Source organism: Anser anser, assembly GCF_964211835.1.
Source record: "Anser anser genome assembly, chromosome: 11".
NCBI classification, from domain to species: Eukaryota; Metazoa; Chordata; class Aves; order Anseriformes; family Anatidae; genus Anser; species Anser anser.
Window position 1 is genome coordinate 8,054,383 of NC_139732.1, and position 22,876 is coordinate 8,077,258.

At 41.2% G+C, this 22,876-nt stretch overlaps 2 protein-coding genes across 8 annotated transcripts in view; both read right to left on the reverse strand.

The window, feature by feature from the left end:
• Positions 1-12,967, reverse strand: AKTIP (AKT interacting protein). Of its 3 annotated transcripts, none has more exons than XM_083852124.1 (10): positions 12,946-12,967; positions 8,573-8,686; positions 7,128-7,333; positions 5,125-5,189; positions 4,938-5,038; positions 3,548-3,636; positions 3,376-3,474; positions 3,055-3,162; positions 2,596-2,656; positions 1-933 (listed from the first exon to the last, which is right to left on the reverse strand). In XM_083852124.1, exons 2-10 carry the CDS (start codon positions 8,612-8,614, stop codon positions 826-828), a joined length of 879 nt encoding a protein of 292 aa, XP_083708250.1. In that variant the 5' UTR covers positions 8,615-8,686; positions 12,946-12,967; the 3' UTR covers positions 1-825. The 3 variants fall into 3 exon arrangements, with proteins under 3 accessions (XP_083708250.1, XP_083708249.1, XP_083708251.1); XM_083852123.1 differs by lacking the exon at positions 12,946-12,967 and adding an exon at positions 12,800-12,937; XM_083852125.1 differs by lacking the exon at positions 12,946-12,967 and adding an exon at positions 12,800-12,935 and having other exon boundaries at positions 1-936.
• Positions 12,968-13,204: 237 nt separating this feature from the next.
• LOC310905614 (uncharacterized protein) overlaps positions 13,205-22,876 on the reverse strand; it is a 40,823-nt gene continuing 31,151 nt past the window's right edge. For 4 of the 5 annotated variants that reach the window (XR_014589168.1, XR_014589169.1, XM_083852141.1 and 1 more), the window contains one exon: positions 13,205-15,641. Coding sequence is in view for 2 of the 5 variants with exons in the window: in XM_083852143.1 (XP_083708269.1) it covers positions 15,621-15,641 (21 nt within the window). In the remaining 3 variants the exon portion in view is untranslated. The remainder of the gene's footprint in view (positions 15,642-22,876) is intronic. The other variant, XM_083852142.1, reaches the window with a different exon arrangement.

The following is a 22,876-nucleotide window of genomic DNA, read 5'->3' on the forward strand; positions in this document are numbered from 1 at the left end:
CAAGATCATAATTTCTTTTTATTTTCTTAAGGTGTCACTATTAACACACATTAGTCGAGCTATCCTAGTAATCCCTACAGTGTAGCCACCTAGGGAATCTAAAATCATCTGAGGTTTTATTAGCTCAAGAGACCACCGTTAAAAGCTTGGATTTTAGTGTTTACGTAATAAAAGTCTACTAAGCCTGACATTCTGCTTTCACCCCATCAGACTAATGTGTGCTTTAGTGACAACATCCATTTACAAATCAATAATACATCATACACTGAGTATCATCCTCAGCTTTACCTCTGGAAAGTGCTAAATGGAGTCATTGAACCACCTATTTACAATTTCAAATCCTAACATATTTACAATAGAAACCGAAGTATTTAAAACCATTAAATATAGTGTTTAACTCTGCTATATTAGTTTACATGAACACAGCTTACCTCTGGCATCATATTTCCTGCTAATATTTCTGCCAGCAATTTAAGATTTAGAAAAAAAAACTGCTATTCCTGGAGGGAAAAAATAAAAGCTTAAAAACCAACCCAAAACCTCCAGGCATTTCAGAGCCCTGAGGAATTACCCACCCTAGACAGTCTTCAGGTAGAAGTACTGCAGTGTTCAGAGATGCTTCCAAACTCCAGGCAAGCCTTTAAAACCTAATGCATATGTAAAACATTGAGTCAGTAATCCATCAAGCAGGTTTACTGGAGTCACTGCTACTGTTCAGTTTTTGCTAATCCATAGTCAAGAAGGAAACTGCTGCTTTGCTGTTTCTCCCTCCATTACATTCCCTCCACCCACAGAAAGTGTTGCGTGCACCACAGTCCAAAAGAGCTAGGTAGGCATTGTCTTCTCTTCTTTGCTGAAAGGCTGAACTGAGCCAGGCTTGACCCATGAGAGGCCAGAAACATGCATGCTTTTGCAGTGCTGATCTTCTGGCTTCTTCTAGGTAGAAGAAAATTAAAGGCAGAATTATTAGGTACCCCAAACTCTCTCATGTCCTCTCCCACCCATTTGAAGTTTGGCAAATACAAGCAGAAAAGAGGTATTGTTTCCTCTCCTCAAAGAGGAACAGAATTAAGTCTATTGCTTTAATTTCTCTGGATGCGCATGGCTTCTGTAGAACTACCCTGACACCACAGGAGAGTTTTAATGCCTTAGTTCACGTATTGCTACCCCATTATACTGTAAAGATTAACAGATACTCTTTGGATAGAGCATAGAGCATTTTGATTGGAGACCATAGCCCAGCACCACTGCACTGCTATTTGCCAATTTTTTTGGTTCTACAGAAAGAAGAGTCAATCCAAATCAAAACACGTCAGCCACCAGCTCAACACTAACAGCTCCAGCGGCACAGGAATTACAAGGGCAATAACCAAATGAGCCAGGGTTGCAGCAGAAGGGAGAGAGAGAACACAGGACTTGGGAACTTCCTTTTACAGGGAAGGAAAAGTAGATTCTCAGCTACACTGATGTTTTGGAACAAGTCTCCTAAGCCATGGAAATCAGGCTATTCTTGCTATCAACAAACTACTCCAACACCTAAAGCGCCATACGTGCAATAACTAAAACATTCAGAGTGCATCTCCCTGCCAGTCCAACAAGGCCACCAGCCACCATTTCACAATCCTCAGGCACTGTGAATGGAATGACTTGTGACGCCACTCAGGGCAGACTCAGAACTGCTGTTTGCCAGCTCTCGTTTAGTGCAAAGAATCATTTGAAAGATAAAAATAATAAATTGATTGACGGGGACAGTATGTTTTCAGAGCATATTTTTAAAGCCTTAAATTGTTCAGAATGAAGGCTTATTTCATTTGGATCTATTTCCAAGAAAGACAAGAAAACCTCTTCTACCCTCTGGTCCTGTGTGTGTTTATATGCTCAAAAGCCATTAGATAGTTATTGTCACTACTTCAGCTCCAGCATAGATAAAGGACCGTTGTCTGAGTGTTACTGCCCCTTGACATTACAAATATCAAAGGTATTGCTCAGGTGAAAGCTGTCACAAACCGTAACATTCTTGCTCTATCAGAGTGCTTTGTGATAGAAGCAACTGTAAGCAGCCTTTGATTAGCAGACGGTGCCTTACTAGAAAACAGTAGCATTAGAAACGTTAGCAAGGTACTCTGCTTGTGCTGCTCGAAAGGTTTTCAACCAGAAGAAAGCCTTCAAGTTTTGATTAAGTAACTAAACATCTTTCAACAACAGAGAAGAACAAAGGTGGGGATTATCAGGTTATGCAGCACTACTGACCGTGACAAATGCAGGACAAGCTAAAAAGGCAGTCAGCAAATCTCTCCTTTCTCCCCTCCCCTTCTATCTCCAAACAAAAAATCTGCCAAATTTGCCGACAATTGTACTCAGTCTAACAAAGCTTTCTAGCTGGCTGAACAATTAATTGCTTAACACACTGAAGTTAGAACAGTAACCTAACTGCTCAGTTAGGACTCCAGTTCAGTTTCATCACGTCTGCAGATACAGAAAAGGAGTGGGGTAAGGTCGGCCTGGTACGTGCTCATCTCAAAGAGACGTGGAACCTTTCTTGCCTTTTCAAGCAACAAGCCCTTTTTATAGTCAGAATCAGGACTTTGCGCATACCTTCAGAGTCAACATCTTCTCTCTGGCTTCATCATGTACAGCTGGATTCCAAGGAGAAAAACTATGGAGAAAGTATAGTTCTCTCTTACCACACATTTTTGGAAACTAAAGCACAAAGCAGCAGTACAGCAAAACACAGCAGTTTTCCTTGGTCTAGTTTGCTGAATTTCAAGTCAACTACAAATCTGAGTTTTCAGTGTTAAAACATACACTTCTTAAGAACTTAATTCACAGTGTCATGGATCTTTTCAGCATTAAATACAGTGTCTCGTTATTTAAGATTTACTCAATATTACACAGAAGGAAATGAGCACAGGAATAATCAAGGTACTTCCAAATGTAAAAAGCAAAAGGACAGCCTACTTTAATCCATCTGCAGGGAAAGGCTTCAAATAAAAAATGATACCAAAACTTGTTCTCAAAACATCAGGATGTGGTGAATTTGCTCGTAGTACTTACACGATTGCATAGGGATCCTCTATTTTGGGCTGATCAAATAAGTGACTGCTGCATAGTTTGACGCTGTCCACCACTTTACTTTTGAACAGCTGAATATCTTTTTCATACCTACAACAGAGAAATAAGCGATGTCACTTAACTGCAAAGAGGCACAGGTTTGCTCTGGAAGCACAGACAGACTTGGCAAAGCCTCAAATTCAGTTTCTAATGCAACTAGCTCCAGAGGTAGAGATCATGATTTGATTATACAGATCTCGTTTCTACACTTCTACGCAACAAGTCTCTTAAGAGGCTATGTCTATAAACACAGAAGATACTTACAGCACTGCAGCCTCAGGGTTCAGAGGACTAGTTGTGTCAATCTTGTAGAAGACTCTGCGAGCATACATTAGTACTTGCCATATGTGATTATGATTTCGCCTAAAAAGAACAAAACACGGTGAAGAAAGGAAAGAGCCTCTTTCAAGCTACCTATCAAAATGTTACCACTAACCTCCATTTTGCAAACGCTCTTTTCACATCCAGTTCACCAGACATGGGATCTACTAGCGGATGGAAGACAGGCAGATCAAAAACCAAGCGCTGAGTTAGAAAAAAGAAGAATCCTGACGTTAAAACTATTGGGTGAAGGTTTTTTGGTGGTTGTTTGTTTGTTTTGGTCAGTCAGATGTTGCTTCCAAATACTAATCAACTGGTACTGGATAACAGGAAAACACCATGAAGTGATTTATAGCAACTGTGAAACTGTAACCCAACATACCCAGGCTACATGCAGGGTCTTGTCCTCTTTCACGCTCATTACCAAATCAGGAAACTAATCCTGTGTGCCAACACAGGTAATATCAGATAAGATCAGATTAAAGCCAAAAACAACCCTCAGCTATTTGTGACTGAAAGCTTTTTAAATACTTGAGCTACAAGCAATATTTTTTTTATCCTACATATTTTTAAGTAAACTGTGATGACACCATGGTGTCTTCAGCTCTGCAGTTAGTTTCCTCTGGCATTTGTGTGCTGCTCCAAAAGAAAAATATTTTAACACGCTTTGAAAGCCCCATGCTAGTTAAAGAATTATAGATATACGAGAGGCTTATGAGTTTCTTTAAAATCTTTTCAAGATACTGATTCCTACTAATTTTGTCCTTTTAAAGGTGATAGCTTCACACAAAACTTGACACCAAGCAGACAGCTTCCTGACATAGCAACTCCTTCTCAGCTACAGCAGCTCCATACACCCACCCCTGATCTTCCTGTTAAAGAAATCTGGCCAAGAGGGCCGGATGCTCTGCTCTGGAAAGAGTCAGATTGCCACATGTGTGTTTTTGTTTTGATGGGGATTTTTGTTTGTTTTTTTAAACAGGAATGTAATAACTTGTATTCTTTTCCCTAGAGGGGAAAAAGAAAAAGTGACACCAGACTATCTATTCCCTTTTCCTCTATTTTACCAACTTTCAACTCAAGTTCTTAGATCTTTGTTTCAATGCATTTTAAAACAGACACAGGCAAGAAATCCTGCAGTGCTGTGGCAAGCACAGCACAAGTGCCTGCATTTTATGTTCCATTATAGTGTCCAAACTCTGAGTAGCCTAAGTGCTTCAGATTAAGTGTAGTGGTAAAGAACTGGTTGATTACTTGAATACTCTAAGTAATCTAACCTCATAGAATTCACTCTACACCAGTCTCAGTAATCAGAGCAACAACTTCCTTCCACAGACATTAGGAAATATGTACAAGAAGGCTCACAAACACACCCAGCCAACTGAACAAAACTAGAACAAAACTAGTTCAATGAAATTAGAAGCTAACTGGTGTATTAGCTTTAACAGGAAGCCATACTTAAAGCACCAGAAAACCCCAAAACACACACAACCATGTCCACTTACCGGGCAGTCTCCATCTGGGTAGTTATCAGGAATATAGACAGTAAATTTAAACACACCATCCTGGTAGAGCCCATGTCTTATGAATATTACTCCAAACCACACTGCAAGTGAGAAAGTTTTCTTGAGAAATTGGAAGAATTTAAAAACAAGTATGTATTAAATTTTTAAAAGTTAAGTTTAAACTTACTTAATGCTGATCTGTAAGATGGCTGCACGTAGACACCTGGCAATTTCTGCTTAACAACCAAGGTACTGCAATTAGAATCAGTATTTAGAATAGCTCCACAACTACATTAAACCTACAGCAAGCTGACAGCAGTAAAGCCAGAACGTACGGCCAGTAGTTTAACAGACTTCTTCCACAAACTTATACTCAATTCCCAAGGGCAGATTGCTCAGAGAAGGAGGAGGCAGATAACTAGCAAAACCATATACTTTCACTCCGCTTTTCCTAGCTCTCCACTTAAGAAGCTATGAAGAGGAAATATTATTTCTCCTGAGAAAACTGTAAGCAGAGAAATAGAAATAACTTCCCCAGAAGATGCATTTAATGCTTGTCAGCACTGTGTGATTTCCACTTTTCTACTGAATTCCCAGTTTCAAAGTAAAGAGTAAAAAAAGGAATGCAATTAAATCTTTTTGAACATAGGCTTGCATTCAATTCCAGTTAATTCTGAAAGCTTACCAAACCTTTAATTTTAAACAATTTTTCGGTTTTAGATAAGACTATACTGCAGGTCAATGAGGAATCCTACTGGCAAGTGACCAAACAAAGTAACAGAGAACAGAAAGGACAGGCTGGGTATATTAGAAATCTAGGTCAAGTGATTACAGCATCTCATTAACAGTAGGGACCAACACATTTTTCTAAATTTGCACTTATTTGGTAATTCATTTCTTGTGAAGATGATCAAATCATCTTCAGTTACTTCAGTCATCGATGACCCTTGAATTAAGAAAACGTTTTCTCCCTCTTTCCTTTATCCTTTAGGAAGCTCCATTTGATAAACGACAGTGCTGCGGAGGAAAAGTGTGCTACTTTTACTATTTTTCAAATTAATGAGCACAAGAACTTCCTTCTAAGTCCAATCAGCTACAACAGTAAGGTATGCGGATTCTACTGAACACCGTAAATGATAAGCTGAAATACTCACTTCATACATTTTCCAGTTAGTTGCAATATAGGCCCATTAAATTAAACTCAGCATGCTTGTGCTAGTAAACAATAATCTTAAAGAAAAGCATTAACACATCTCTCTGCTATTTCCATACTGTACATGAATTTGTTAAACAAGAGGAATACAAAGTATTCTTGCATGCTGCAGAAGAAAGACATTTTTCTTGAATTAAAAAGTCAGAATCAGTCGCCTGAACAACACATTTTACGTTTAGAGAGTTCTCACTTTCAACTTAATGGTTAAACGCAAGATCTGAAGCTCAGTATTGCATCAGGACTCCAGGGATTTCATTCCAAAAGGCACTGCATACTTGAGAATCCAATACGTCTACTACTGACAAAGTCTCTCCAGCTTTATGGCATAAAACAGTTTAAGTAACTTCATATAACTGGTAAGTTTTGCAGACACACAGATTTGTGTGCTCCCACAGCACTCTGCACATCACTAGACTAGATCAAATGCAACTGATCAAACTGATCCAACAAAAACTCTTTAAATTGCAGTGACTCCTCCCTCTCAAGCACCACTAAATACAGGAAGACACACAGCCCTCCTAATACCCATTTAATAAGCACTTTCAAGTGTCCCACATCCTAAGTCCATTATACAATGCCCTACCTTCATAACCATCTTCCTACTAAACATCTGCTGGCTTCTGTTTTATTGATTGTTTAAAAAATTAGGTATTTCTGACCAAAACGCTATGAGGATAAGTGGTCAGGTAGACCAGTTTTGGTAGACCCAAAATGTTTTTACTTGAAGACTGAGAAATACAAAAATTCAGAAAATCACATCTAAACACAGCCCTTACAATTTCATCCCGTCTCCTCTGCCACCTCAAGAGGCGGAGGTTGCTGCTCCAGAAGAAGAATTTAATGTAGCACAGAGTTTTACTGCATTCTTTAGGGACTACGGCAGAGACACCACACAAGCACTAGATCCCTACAAGTTATTTTTTCACTGGAGCATACACCCAGTAACCTATAAGAGAAAAAAAATAGTGAAAACCCACAATTCTGCTAGGAGGGAATACTCCAAATAAAAAGGCCCATAAGAAGCATGTGTTCCATTTGTCGACTGGGACGATGCGGCAGGGGAGGCAGGCTTGGTTATTGGCACAGCGTTCTTTGGAATAGAAGGTAACTGTTTCTTTGTAGAGGTTCGTGGAGGACTGGTTCTCAGCTCTCCAGTCAAAGTTTTCTCTTCAGCTTCAGGTCTCTGTTAGATTAAAACAGAACCACAACATTAGAGGTTGGAATTCAAAGTATTTAACATAGGAACATTTTAACATTTTAACACAGGCTTAAACCTGCCCTTAGTAATTACAAGTTTGGCCAATGAAACTCGTCTTTGGTTTTGACATTCTGTTTTTTCTTTTGGAGCGACCTTCTTGGGTTTTGTTTTGTTTTTACATAAACTTCTATTCAATCAAACCTAGCCTACAAGTGCAAAAGCAATCAAGGCTAGATTGGAAATCTGCAGATTAGGACACAGAGGTTTGTACTTATTTAGAAACTAAACCCAGGTAATATATACCATCAGCTTAAAGTCAGGCTATTTCCAGCACATAGCGCATCAAGGTAAGGCACTTCCACTAACGCACATCCTCACGTTCTAGACTTCAAAGAGTCTCTGAGAAGTACCGTAGTAAATCTGAGAAGAAATCAAAACTTTCTACAGAAAACTGAGCACAGGTGGGAAGTGAAATATGCGAAGACAAACATCCCACTTGGCACTGATCATGCAGCCTGTTCCCGCTGTGGGAGAATCACTGGTTGACAGTGACATCGAGCCCATGTTAAATAATTTTGCTCTAACAACCTTTTTATGCCTCTGTCGTTTCACATATATACACACACAGACTGTTCTACTTAGTGGGTCACTGCTACGCTGCTAGAGATCACTGTTAGGTACAGACCTCAAAATCATTCCACAGGCTGCCAGGACAAACCTGCAGGTTACAGACCCGTGACTAGGCTGTGCTGATTACAGGCACGATTTAGGGGACAGCGTTTTGAAATGCTTGAGACTTGGACTAGTGGCAATACCTATGCCTTGAGCACCATCAACCAAGTTATAGAATTTTCTCTAGTAATGAAAACCTGAGAAGTAAATGAACTTAGAAGTGCTGTGCTTTTAGACACAGTCTCACGTAGCAAGTAACAGCATTAGAGATGCAGTTTTGTCAGTACCCACTGCACATGCAATACCTGTCTAAAGTCTACTTAAGACAGTAAAAAAATGTCATAAGCAGCAAGACCTTCAACTATTTGCACACATTTGTCTTTCCTACTTGAAAATGCTTCAGATAAGACAAGTCATGCGGCGAGTTCTGGAGAAGACTCCGTTCACAGGCACATTCCAATTACTGCAAGTCACAGCCAGCTGACCCTTTTATTGAAGGCGATCCCAGCCCTCAGGATTTAACACCTTAGAGCACCCACTCATTATATCTACCTTGCGCACAGAACTTGTAGACATGCTCCAGAAAGGGTTCATAACGTGTATTCCAAATAAAGGACTGCAATTTTTCAATGTCTTCGGTTTCGTCAGGCTTCTCTGGTTTATACCCTAAAAATACACAGAATGAGTGTGCATCCTTACAGATAAACAGGACTCAATATATAAATAGGAGTCAGATCTAATTTTGCATCCAGCTTTATATTCCTGTAAAAGAAGAGACCTTCTTGTAGTTAAGATCAACAGTAGCTAAAATTGCCAGAGCTCTATTATTTATTAGACTCCAGGACAATACTATAGCTGCCTACAAAATATTTTTGCACTTGAATGCCTCCCTTCTTTCTGCTAAATCAATATTCTGAGAAAGACTCTGCATTATATTCTTTGTCTTGCCAACTGCCAAAAAGACCATCTATTGGCTCAGCACAGTCAATAAAGACCCTCTAAACACACAAATGCTAAAAGTTATCACTTCAGCGTTCACACCCAGCATCGGACAGCTCTACAATAGCGCACTCTCGCACCGTGGCCAAGGGCTGTCCCTTGCATACCCTGCACACTCTGCAGGTTTCGGAGGCACTCCAGCTTGAAAAATCACTGCCATTCCCAGGGCACGAGATGATCCTCCCATTGAGCCTGCATTACGTATGTGTCATTCTGCTTTCATCTGCATTGGTGCCCTGCCAGGAACAGACAAAGCCACAGAACACAGAAGATTTCTGTAGCTATTTAATGGGCTCATTATGAGCGCTAAGCTTAATGCTCATTAGATCAGCAGTTCAATTACAAGGACTTCAGCAGTATTTGGAGTTTCGGTGTTTTGTCTACTGTTCAAGCCATTCGCACAGCTCCCCTTTGGGTATAAACTCCAGAAGTCTTTTTTTTTTTTTCCCTCTTAAAAAAAAGTCTTGTTATTGTTTGTGCAAGAGCGCTCTCGCCTACACCACCTCGTCTGGCACTGCCTGTTTCCTCTACTCCTTTTTTTTTTTAAAACTCCAGTCCTCCTGGTTTCCAATATTCCACCTCCCACCCCACCCTTTCTCACTATAGTAGGTTTTGAGACAGTACACTTTGCCTGATTTCTTTAATATGGAATCATAAAAACACTGACCAAGACAATTCAGAGGATGGGAGAGACAAAGACAGGACAGCACAAGTTATATTGTGGTCAACACCAAGTGTTTTCTACAGCAAACAAGTCACCACCACCTGTTCACACACTGTTTTGAACAGTTTATAGAGAAAATGATAACATTAAGATCCAAACTCTTCCTAAGACAAACAAAGCTAATCTTGTTAAAAGAAAAAAAGAATTAAGCCAGACTATTCATCAGAAAAAAATATCCTAGCAGTGCAAATGTTTAAAAGAAACTCCGATACCAAATTGCAGTTATCTAACTACAGCCATCTAGATACAGAGCAGCCCAGCATTAAAAAAATGCAAGCACCATTCAGGAAAGTGATAAAAATTAATTCAGTCTCCCAGCTCCAAACCATCTCAGGCAAACATTCCAGGACACAATTCCTCCAGATATTTTTCCTCTTCAGCGGCCAGAGAGCCGTATCACTCCGAGCCAGCAAAAACAGAGGGGCAGAGCAGGGGCACGCTCTGGGACAGCAGTGGGACAGCAGATGTCTTCACCTTTCTCCACCCCCTGTCTGGAAGGCAGAGCCCTGCCAGAGGGACATGCCACAGGCCCTTCCTCTTACCCGAAACCCAGCCAGACTACAAGAGCGAGATGCTTGGCTACCAGAAGACAAGACATTTCCTCAGGGACCTTCAGTGTGACCCGAGGCTGGAGGAACTGACGCACAGAGCGCCCGAGTGCTCGGCTTTGACAACAGCAAACTGCTGGGAGCTGAGGTGCAGGTCTGAAAACAATTAGCTGGAACCTGGAGTGATTATTTTATGGGTTCAGTTTTTTTTTTTTCTTTATGGGTTTGTTTTTTGTTTTTTTGTTTTTTTTTTTTCCTTTGAGGACTAACATAAACTGCTCTATTCCAGAACAAGAGCTGAGACACAGAACGAGGTATGTACATAAAGAACAGCCCAACCTACTACCAGCAAGACAGGAACTGATCTAAAAGCGTGATAACTGCTGCTAGATGGAGTTCAGTCACCGACTCCACCTTTCAGAAAGCAGCCATACGTGCTCAGTACGCTCCCAGCTTTGCTGAAACGCTTTGCATTATAGAGATGCCTATTTACAAGCTATTAAGAACCAGTTTCATCTCCAAATAAAGCATTACTTTAGCCCTAGTTAGAATACAGAATAACTTCCAGAGATGATCCAGCACAGAGATCTTTTAGCCAGCTGTGCCCCAGTAATAAGCAATACACAGCGTTTCCCTTAACATGTTAAATTGCCCTCAGCCTCGCCTGTTAAGATCCTATGTATGATGGAGAACTGGTGGCCTTGGAGTGCCAGCCTCCCACACAGTCACTGAAAAAACCTTTCAAGGTGTTTCAAAGTTGGTTTCTTTTGAATCATGCTCACTCTTTCTAGCTATGCTATACAGGAGCCGAGCATGGTATCAGCACAAGAAACCTGGCCTGTAACTGCTTATGCTCTCTAGGTCCTGCACCTAAAAATTTACTACCCTAGATTAATCGCAAATCATTACAAATAAAAATTAAAACAATGAACTATCGGCATGTTTCAGTTGGACTGGTGATCCTACTTCCCACCATGGAGAAGGTTTACAGCTGCCACAGGAATGAAATCCCAACATCATTCAGAGATGGTTCTAGACAGTTTAGTCATTCAGTGTCACTCTGGCTACAGCGTCTTCCACGAGGGTACCTGCTGCTCAGGCACTCTGTGGGGCTGCCCCTACCGACAGCACCAGCCTCCCAGCAGAGCCCAATGCACTGGTTTTCCTCATTTTATGAGGAAGGAATAAACACCTTCAGAATCATCACCCAGGCTCCTTCCTCTCACGTCATCACCACTCACAGTGCCTCATCCAAAGAGAGGCTCAGCGGCGTGCTGCTCAGCAGTACCTTCTGCTGATTTCTGCTGCTGCAGGAGCCGAGCATGACAGCTACGCTCCTGAGCTGCCCTCCTCACCCGGGCCTTTTATCAACGTGTATCTTTTTCTCTAGTATTTTCCTTCTGGTAAAACAATGTTAAAAAAATAAAGAAGGTGAAGAAATACTATTTCAAATGCTGCTTCTTGGTAAGGCTTTCTGGCTTTTATAGAAAGCACTTGCACTGTGGAAATCCTCCTGTAGCTGGCCCAAGCCACCTGCTGCCACAAGGACAACCCTACGCTGACGTCCCCCAGCACCATACGGGGTCACCGTGCGTGAGGGCAGGCAGAGAGCAGCTTGCGTGGAACTTTGTCAGTGCTATAAAATAGCTCAAGAACAACGAGGGAACAAAAAGCAGTTTTAGGCACTTGGCTTTTGCACGTTTTCCTTTGCTGCACTGGATAGATGTTAAGGACTCCTGCCATTGTTTATGCCTGTTGGACCGTGTGTCGTGTTCTCTGCCCAGCACCAGCGGGGTCGTTAGATCACAGAGCCATTAGGGTTGGAGAGGCCCTCCGAGATCACCTGGCCCAACCACCCCCCTCCACCAATGTCACCACCAAACCCTGTCCCTAAACACCAGGCCCAACCTCTCCTTGAACACCCCCGGGGACGGTGCCACCACCACCTCCCTGGACAACCCGTCCCAACACCTGACCGCTCTTTCTGAGCAGAAATGTCTCCTCATTTCCAACCTGAGCCTCCCCTGGCACAACTTGAGGCCATTCCCTCTGGTCCTATCACTGCTTATCTGTGAGAAGAGGCCGACCCCCGGCTCCCCACAGCTTCCTGTCAGGCAGCAGCAGGGAGCAGCGAGGTCTGCCCCGAGCCCCCCGTCCCCTCGGCCCGGTTCCCTCCGGCTCCTCACAGGCCCCGCGCCAGGCGGGCGCCCCGGGGCGTTGCAGCAGCCCCGCGGAGCTCGCCCTGCCCGCCGGGGCTCTCTCGCCGCCCCCCGCGGAGCACAGAGCCCCGAGGGGACTCGCACCACGGCCACACGCGCACCGCGCCGCACTCACACCGTGAGGCAGTCACCGCCCCTCACAGCCCCCTCGCCTCACCGCCCCCCCTGCCCACAGCGCTGAGGCCGCGGGGAGCCCCGGCCCCCCTCGCCACCCCCCCCCTCCTGCGGCAAAAACGGGCTGAAAAAGGGGGAAATCGCTTAAAAGCCGCGCGCCCCGCCGGGCCCTCACCGCGCTCCGGCCGCGCCGCTCCCCGCCGCCCGCCGCCCAGGCCCCGCCGCCGCCGCCGCCCCCCTTTAAGCCCGCCCCTCGGCCTCGCGAAGCCGGGCCCGGCCCCGCGGTCGGCCAATCGCCGGCCCCCGGCGCTGTGTCCTCACCGCGGGGCGGGGAGAAGCAGGGGAAGGCGGCCAATGGGGACCGCCGGGCGCTGCGTGAGGTAATGAGGGCGACTTCGCTCCCGGCAGCGGGTGGGGATGGAAGGTGCTGCGATATACGCCCTCGCGAAGGGGATTGGTCTGAGCGGCTGTCCGTCTAGGGTGGGCGGGCCAATGGGACGGGGTGACGCACCTGTCAGTCCGCAGGAAGAGAGCGGCGGGGCGGGGTCTGAGAAACGGGAACCTCTCCCATTGGGCGGCGGGGCGGAGCGGGGAGAGATGCGATTGGCGGGCGCGGGGCGGCGGGGGGCGGGCCTGGCTGAGGGGCTGTGCGAGCCCCAAAATGGCGGCTGGCGACGGGCGGGGAGCGGGGCCGGCCCTTCACAGAGAGGCTGTGAGCGGGCTGAGCAGCGTCGGGTGTACAACCGCGGTGTAATAAAGTTTATTGCCTCCTGTGCTTCGGAAACCCAGAGCTCATCCAACCACCTGTCCTCAGAGGAGCCTGACACCTCCAGAAAACTAAGTGAATATGTAACATATGCACTGCTTAGTCACTAACACCAGAACAGTGTTAAATAACATTGCACATGACATCAAATACTTCAAATAAACTTAGGAAGACTGAATTGGTCTTGAGAGCTGAGCTAAAATACACAAGCCTCAAAAATTACATGGGGGACTGGATTCCCTTTTTAGTCACACCAGATCTGTATGAATTCTACTTCAGAAAATCTTAACTGATTTTCATACTATATCAGTATTTTAACTGATACAAGTGACTAGGCTAAAATGCTATCAGTATATTGCTTACCTTAGAAAAAAGTTTCTTTTTCTAGGGGTTAGTGCCTGTTGAAAATAAGTTTAATAAAAGTCCTATTGCTTTTTTCTTCGTATTCAAAGGTACAAAAAAATCATCTCAGAAAACAATTTTTTTTCCATTTTCATATCTCATTATTCAAGGAAACATATACACTTTTTTTAGGTATGATGTGCAAAATCTTGAAGGTTTGTTGGATCAGCTTGAAATAGTATTAGAGGTCCATTATTATGTAAGCACACCAAAAACGTCTTGGAAAATGACAAATATAAGAGACAGACTGTCATTTGAAATTTATCAGCTTCGATTTTAAAGCTCTCAGGAGACCAAAGAGAGAAGCTGTAAAATACAGAGAACCAAATTATTATACATTCATATTAAAATCCATTTTTTTCCTAGGCATACTTGCATATCTGTTTCACCCAGAAGGCTAAATGCAGTAAGGAATTTAATTTAAAACAATGTCTTCAGGCTATCATAGGAAAAAGGTGTTGGCCAAGATTTTCCACAAAACATAGAATCATACCCCAAAACCATATATCCTCATAACCCCAAACCTAAATTTGCCAAGCACATACCTGTTTTTCTGCTGATGAAGGGGGGCCATGATGGCTGCATCGTTTAAGGCATATTCAATATTATGTTTAATTGTCCAGCGTGCAAAGACCCTGATAGTTCTGACTGGGCCAGAATTTCACCTTGTGGTGGCAGCAGTTTTTAGAAATAAACTAAATGGAAGAGACACGAAGGAAGTTTAATGTCTTTAATTAGCTGGAGGGAGTGCTTAGCACCACTAGGTGGTGTTCTGCAGCTGTTGTAGTCGCATATGGTGATCCATAGACAGCTGAAGGATGAAAATACGTTATTGACTGAAACCCTGTATATGCTGTATGACAAGAAGTGATCAGGGCTTGTGCTGCCAGGTGCAGATAAATACGCATGCTTCTCTCCCACTGACATCCCCAGCAGTTCTATGGGGATACTGACAAAAGAACTTTGAAAAGATACCATGTATATTTACACAAAACATCACCTTACTTGATAACTATCAGTATTAACATGACTTTTTTTTTCCCCTCCAAAACAAAAGGTGAAAGAACGTATTTTCTCTTTTTCCAAAGCTAACAAGCGGAATTATAATCACTGTTAAAAACTCAAAGCCTTGAACATCTTTTCAAATGCAATTAATTCCTTTGTGATTTAGATACTACAAGAAACACTATCATCACTTTATAGAACAATATAATTACAAATGAAAACAGTCAAGTAGTTAGGAGAAACTATCAGGCTCCTAAAATATGATGGTAAATATACGAGAATACTTAAAAACAGGTATTTTCATTTTAAAGACATCTACAAAGAAGTCAGTGGGTAAGAGCTTATTTCACAATGCACAGTGGTGGTTTTCTATGGGGACGAATACATCATGCCACAGTTCTCTCATCATTCTGAAGGGCAAACAAGATCTAGGTAAACTGGAACCGATACGTGCAGGTAAGGCTAGAGCTATTGAACGCCTCTGCCCTTCTTGCTAGGTAATGACAGGTATTTCACAGAACCACAGAATGGTTTGGGTTGGAAGGGATCTGTAAGGATCTCCTAGTTTCAACTCCCTTGCCATGGGCGGGGACACCTTCCACTAGACCAGCTTTCAGAAAGTTATTTGATTTGTGAATGCCTTCCCAAAACTTATTACCCAGAATGGTAGTTCCCATACAGGCCTTCATAACTTGACAGAAAATGCTACCCAGATCCATAATTCTCGTAACATGCCCAGGGTTTGGGGTCTCTTGAGCTGGTTTGGCATACTGCTCCATGCAGATTTCAAAGCGTATAGCATTTCTCTCAGTTCCACTTAGATTTATTTTAGTGCAGAACAAGCCTGGTAACAAAGTATAACAAAGGAAACATCAAATTAGTAAAGATTAATTAGAAGTAAAGGCTCTTAGGGACAAGATTGGAAACAACAAGTCAAATACAACTCGCTCCTAGCTTACACTTCATGTGGTATTTCTCTGGTCAATTCAGCTCTTCTGCCTCTAAGGTGGGTCAGTGCTGGGATCCAGTGTTCAGAGACATCAGAAAGCCCACAGCATCATCTAATGATACAGTGCCCATTCGTCCCTTGCCTCCTCACTAACCTTACTCCTGGCATATGTCATCAAAACCATCCTTCTTATTTTCATATATTTTCATAGGGTTGAGATAAAGACTGTCTAATAGGACAGGAAAGGAAGGGGAAATAACAATGATTATTCTCATCCTAAATCCAAAAGGCAGCACCATACCAGCCACTAGGAAGAAAATCAACTCCATCCCAGCCGAAACTAGAACAACAGTATATTTATTTTGCTTGGGGAAGAATAAGAAGAAACAGCCCAAACTGCATCATCAAAATCTGTTGTTTAGTTCTTAGGGTCTCTGTTCTGTCAGCAATGCTGTAAAACTTCAACTACAAACTCACTTCTATAACAGAGGATCAGAAATATTAAATATATTTATTCCCTATAGGAAGCCTTTCATCTTAGTAGATTCACTTCATATGAAAAGTACATATGTATATAATATTCCGACACTTTTATATTTGCATGGCTGCTGATATATTCAACTACGTGAGAGCTTGGCTGTTCCTGAACAGCAGAAGCTAACAATGACTAACTAAGGATCACACCACAGCCTTCAAATTATGCTTTCTTCAATATGTCTCATCATGGACATTCATACCTAAATTTGTCTACTGATGAATTGAAATTCCTCATTTTAGATTTTCACAACCATTTTTTGATGGTCTTGAAATAAGGTGTTAATTAGACTTACAGCTGTAATTACTATTTCCTTACCGATAAGGGTTTCGTTTGTTTGTTTGTTTTAAATACCTTCCTTTCATGGAATATTTTGATTCATAATCATGTAAAACATACTTTCAAGTAAATATGCATGTAAATTCACTCTCAGGAATAACTAAGGATTACAGAGTAATCAGATTAAAGAATCTTTTTGAAAAATCAGTTTTGCAGAGAATAGTCATTAGAGCGCATCTGTATGAGACAACCGTGGCAAATCAGTGAACACAGCCCATGTAAACAACCTTTGATCAGCAGTTTCCACAATATCATTATGAACTCCAGTTTCTGCTTTAACAGTATGATATGATGAGTGAAAAGCAGACCAAAACCAATTCATAACTGTGATTTTCCAGCTGAAAATTAATTTGTTGACTGAAAAATACCTACATAATTTCAGAGATGATAAGACATAATAAAGTAGGACCATTTTTTTCTCCACTCAACACCTGGAGCCAGATTTTTACACAAAAGTCACTTTCCTCCTTTCATCTTCTTATTACTTTCCTAGTAAAGTGACATATTAAGAAGGAATGTAAGTGGTTGGTTATTTAAAAAAGCTGCATATTAAAGAATTTAATGTATAGCTGATCAAAGAAGTGAATATGAAGAGTAAAGGCTGTGAGGTGAATGTGCAAAGGAAGCTATCACATTCAATGAGAAACAGCTATGAACAGCTACCCAAGATTGTGTCTGTGTAGCCCAACTAATCCAAGTCTAAATCGAGACGGTTTGTGGCTCTTTCGTCCAGAGCACACCATTAAAAATAGGCAAGCTCTAATATTTAGCCAAATAATTGGAACAGACTCCCCAGGGCAGTGGTCATGGTGCTGAGCCTTTCGGAGTTCAAGGAGCGTATGGAGAACGCACTCAGATGTAGGGTTTGATTTTTGGGTGGTCCTGTGTGGAGCCAGGAGTTGGACTCCATGAACCTTGTGGGTCCCTTCCAGCTCAGGATATTCTACGATAATGCTGAACGTCCCCTACATGAAGAAAGAGCATCTATCACAATAGACCAATTCAACCTCACAGCTCCAATCTGAGAATTTAAATGTTTACACCATCTTTCCCTTCCGCTAGAAAAACATTTCAGCCATGCAAAACAGTACTGGGCTCCTTGCTTCAAAAGGAATAAAAAAAGGCAGGATACGAACATGTCACCTAGTAAACCTTCATGCAGATAGATGCATGCTTAATTAAATAGAATGCCACTTAGCAGCACTGTCATCGGTAGGGCTCACCCCACCTTTTCGTGAGCTAGTCTTGGTCACTAACAGCCCTGTCATGCAGACCGCTACGGGAGGCTGGTCACCTCAGTATTCCAATAAATAAAAGATTTGTAAGAAAGATTGCTTCTCTTCTCTCCAGATTAAAACTACATCCAGCACTACCTCCTCAGAGCTCGGACGCTATGCTTGCATACGTAAAGGACTGAATGAAAACTCAGAAACTCCCCTCTCACTCCTCGTTTGTTTGTTGCTGTTTGTCTTTAACTATCTGTATTCATATTTATGGCTTAAACTAAGCAGAAATACCACAGACAGTATATACAGACAACAATTACTACATTTAACACTTTCTAAAGCTAGACTAGGACTTGGTCTGAACATTTACGTGAAAGGAAATCAAAGACTAACAGCCTCACGACCAAGGTACAGAAACTTCAGTCTGCCTGCCCAGTTCTGACTCATCACAACTAATTGCGACTAGTCACAAATTCATGTTTAAGAACATTACAGACCAATTAAAAGTATTGAGAAACTTCCTGTTAACTTCAATATGACTTCAGTTGAGATGCTTCATCTATGAATAAGAACTTAAGTTGCCCAGGAAATCCTCAATGGAACATCTCCATCCACATCTGTTTCATGGGCTTTATTTTATTTTTTAACTGAGCTTTTGTATTTTTTTTCTATGCCATTTGCAACCCTTTTTTTTTTTTTGTAGATTAGTTGAAGTTTCTACCTCCCATTCAGTTCTTTCTATTTCCCAAAGGTACCGTGATTCTCAATTCATTCAGTCCTATCTTTTATCTCTTTGACAGTTACCAGAAGCACACAATGTTGGGAAATTTAATTTTCCTTCTCTTTTAAGTGAACAAGTAGTGCCTCTGCAGTTTTGAAACATAGCTTGGCTGTTTGTAGTTTCTCTTTATTACAAATTTCATTCTAAAAAATGCAAGAGTGTGAATTGAGATTAGATTTAAACTGAGCATGCATATCCAAACATCATGAGAATTCTTCCATCAAATAAAATTTTCATCTTAATTATCCTTAATAATTTCCACTTTGCTAATATAAGGTCCCTTAATACCTTTGGAAAATGAAGATTATGAAAAAGAGACTATATGAAGATAATTATGTCTCATTTTGCAGAATTTTAAACACCTTCTTCCAGATAGTAAATCTAATGTTAATTAATAGTGGGGTATAATATTAGATCTGTCTCTCTTATGAAAATCCCTGATAGAAAGTTCCCTGATGAAGCAGTGTCTGTGTTATTTTATATATTAGTTCCAATTTATAGCAAAGCATACTGCTGAAAAATGTCAAGTAGCCAAGCATTCAATAGCCAAGCAAAGAGCTACCTTCACAATTGAATTAATTTTCATTATTTCATTTCAAACTGTGTAATTACAAATAAACCTTCCCTTTCAGGGCCTTTGAAAGTCCTGCCCACCAAAGTTTTGAACACAGACAGGTGCTCTGGGTATTTGGGCTAGAAGGAAATTCTCCATTTGCTATAAATTTACGAGCACATCTGTCTGTATGTGTTTGCACAAGTGTGTGTCTACAAAAGCAGAGTCTACCAAGCAAAACAGAGCAATACCTTATCTAAGTCATCATGGCAGCTGCACACCAATCTGAGCACTGTATTTTGAGATAAACTGATATTATTTTCATTTTCTATATGTCTGAAACTTCTAAAAACGATTTGTCTGAAACTAAGATATCTCTACAAAAATATAGGCAACAATTGCTTTTAAAGGCTGTTGCTACCTCCCATCATGAACCTGAAACGTGAAATTAAAACTGACTATAGCACTGCCTTAGTATTTTAGTCTGATCTATTTGCAAGTTTTTTGTTTTTTTGTTTTTTTTTGCTTTAAAACAGTTATATCTCAGTCTTTAGACTAAAATGTAAAAAGTTTGGCACTGATTTTCTTTATGAGTATCAGTAAACTGGTATTAAACATATATTAGCATTAAAAATACATTTTTTTTGTTACTGTTTTTATCTTTAACCCAACTTCAAGGGGCCTTGTAAGTCAGAAAAAAAGGATGTTGAACTGGCATCTGATTTAAAATCTGTGCTGAATATTTTGTTAGAAATTATTAGTTAATACGAGATTTTAATGCTAGTCTATTTATTAATGACTTTTCCTATTTGTATATATCCACAAAACATTAATATATAGTATATGTCATATCTGTGTGTTGTTCTGCCTGTAAAATATGCAGGAATTTCAGTTCATCAAGCTGTGTCTTTTCTGGTGCTCATATAATGCACAAACACTTTTACAAGGTTTGTTTTGTCGTCGTCCGCCCCCCCCACTTATCAACCAAGAAACTATATAGGAACATAATAATAATATCTAGACAGTATAAAAAAAAGGAGAAAGTGAGCCAACATTAAAACAATAGTAACACAACAGCTGCACTTCCATGTGAGAAAACCATTAAGCACACAATAGTTAATATTTCTTCCAAGCTCTCATTGTATCTCCTAGAGCCAAATCAGCCACCATGACAAAATAAGCGTATATAGAATTGAAATCATCTTAATATCAGAGATTAGACAGGATCAAAACCACCATAAAGATAGGAAAATGAAACCCTCCGTCCTTCCTCTCTTAGTGGTACTTGTGAATAATCTGAAGTAAAGATTTTTTTCTTCCAAGGAATCTTAGGGGGTTGGCATTCAAATTTTCTGTGATCGTCCTCTTTGGAAATCTGGTTTAAAATTTAGTGTTTACTATATGAAAACGTTTCAATCTGCTCCTGTTGGCTAAAATAGCATAGAATCAGTCAGACCTAAAATTAGCTAAATAGATCCATATCTTGTGAACAACAAACAAACAACAAGCAAGCAAGCAAAACAAAACTCTTTGCCACTGGTAATGCAGATTAAGATTACGGTCATACAGCACTCCTGCATCCTTGCATTACAGAATCACAGAAAGGATCAGGTGGGAAGGGAGCTCTTGAGATCATCTACTTCACCTCCCTGCTCAGACAAAGATCAGCTGAAGCAGATTGCTCAGGACCACATCCAGCTGGGTTTTGATCATCTCCAAGGATGGAGTCTCCACAGCCTTTCGGGCAACCTGCTCCACTGCCTGATCACCCTTGTGTAGTGAACAGCTTTTTGGCTTAGAACAAAAGCTGAAAGCAAAGGTAAGTTATGAAAGAGAACAGGAGGAGAAACAGTATTCTACAGAAAAATTGCCATGTAAACGGTAGCAGCCATGCAGAGAGGTGAAAAGATGTTTAGAAGTCTCAAATTTGAGAGAGAGAGAATTAATTTCCTTTTCCAACTCGCTATCTCCATCTAAAACTACCTGAAGGAAATTGATATGCCCTTACCAATCTCCTTTGATGAACATTTTGTTATTCAGGAAGGACAACAAGAGTTGGAACAAATGTACACGATGTCACAGGGCAGGGGAGTAATGAACTTCATTTGCAAGACAGAAGCAGCAATATGTTACTTAATATAGTGATTTAACAAAGTTTGATTATAAATAAGACAGTGACTTCAGATTTGGTGGCAAGGTACGTGCAGTTATTTACAAGATATAGGGTTAAATATTTACAGGATAGAGGGTTAAATTCAGTCATTCGGGAGATCCTCCCATTGAGCCATGAGGTTGGGAATGTAACCCCTTGCTTTCTAAACTCCTTGAACAACTTGTTGTGTGTTATCCATCTCTCCTGAAACCACACTGAGCCAGCTGCAGCCACCACGACCACACACATCTATCACAACTGCCACTGGTGGTTATCACTTGACCAGGGTTTTGGGTGAAAGGCCAGGTTGTGGGGTGAGGGGAGCACACCATCACACACCACTCTCTGTAATGTAGAATAGGAGAATCCAAGGTTATTCCTGAAGCAGTAACAGCCTGGTCAAATAACACTGTGGCATCTTGCTGGAGCGTGCTTCTGACACCTACGCTCATGTCTGGGTATCTCTTCTACCCTGCCACACATAGTTCAGTTGATGTCTTTTGCACGGGGTCAGATTTAGAATGCTTTATGCCATAACAACAGACTCCAGGGAGGGTTGGTAACAGACCTAATACAGTTTTCCCTAGGAAATTAAAGTTACAAGCCATAGCATACTTGGATAATATAATTTTTGATTCATTCCACAGTAGTAAATAATGACTGAGATACCTAGTCAAAGGGTGATCCCAGCTGCTTCGTAGGTATGGTCATTCAAACAAAATGCAAGCTAAATGCCAAATGCTATACTAAGGAAAAAATGGAAACACAGTCCTATCTTGTATCTCCAAAAACAAAATTAAAAAAAGCTCAGAATCAACTGCCCATTACAATTGCCATGCCTCCCTGCCCATCAAAGTAAATATTAATGTTATACCAAACACCGCCCAGGTATCTGATGTCATTACTTGTATTTAAAAAAAAAGACAGACAAAGAGCTATGTACACACAAAAAAGCTGGAGAAATTCCTCATCAGTTTTGCAAAAAAACTTCTTGGAGAAAACTCAATTACAAGGGAAAAGAAAATAGAGAGAAAACGCTGGGAGATAAACATCTTTTTAGTCTAGTGCCGAAAGCCGTAACAAGAACCGATTTCAAAGAGGTATTAAGCAAATATTTTAATAGTGAGAGTGATTAACCACTTAATCTAACTACCAGAAGGAGTTGGTTTTACATCCCTTCTTAGATGTAGATTTATTAGAGTATCTTAGAGTAGATTTATTTTGTTTAGCTACTGGGTTCACTTTAACATCGACTGGATGAAGTGGAACAGCCTACCACAAAGTCTGGAGATGACTTACTGGTCCTGTTTTGGACTTCTCCGAATTCATGGGCTCTTCTGTTTGAATGTGGACTTTCTGAGTTTGAGCAGCGAAAGAAACTATTCCCATGTTAGTATTGCTACAAATCACTATCTCTTTTTGTATCTGAGAACTGATAGATCAAATTTATACAAATAGAAAAGATGTTTTCAGGTTCAAGTGCCTTAAAATGTCAGCACTTCCTCTGACATACCGACAGAGCTCCACGCAGGACTGAATTAAAA

Coding starts and splice junctions, on each gene's coding strand:
- AKTIP (XM_083852125.1), bottom strand. CDS start 8,614: ATGAACCCTTTCTGGAGCATGTCTACAAGTTCTGTGCGCAAG. Junction 3,163..3,375: donor AACCCTGAGGCTGCAGTGCT/GTAAGTATCTTC, acceptor TCTCTGTTGTAG/GTATGAAAAAGATATTCAGC. Junction 937..2,595: donor AGAAGATGTTGACTCTGAAG/GTATGCGCAAAG, acceptor TCTTCTACCTAG/AAGAAGCCAGAAGATCAGCA.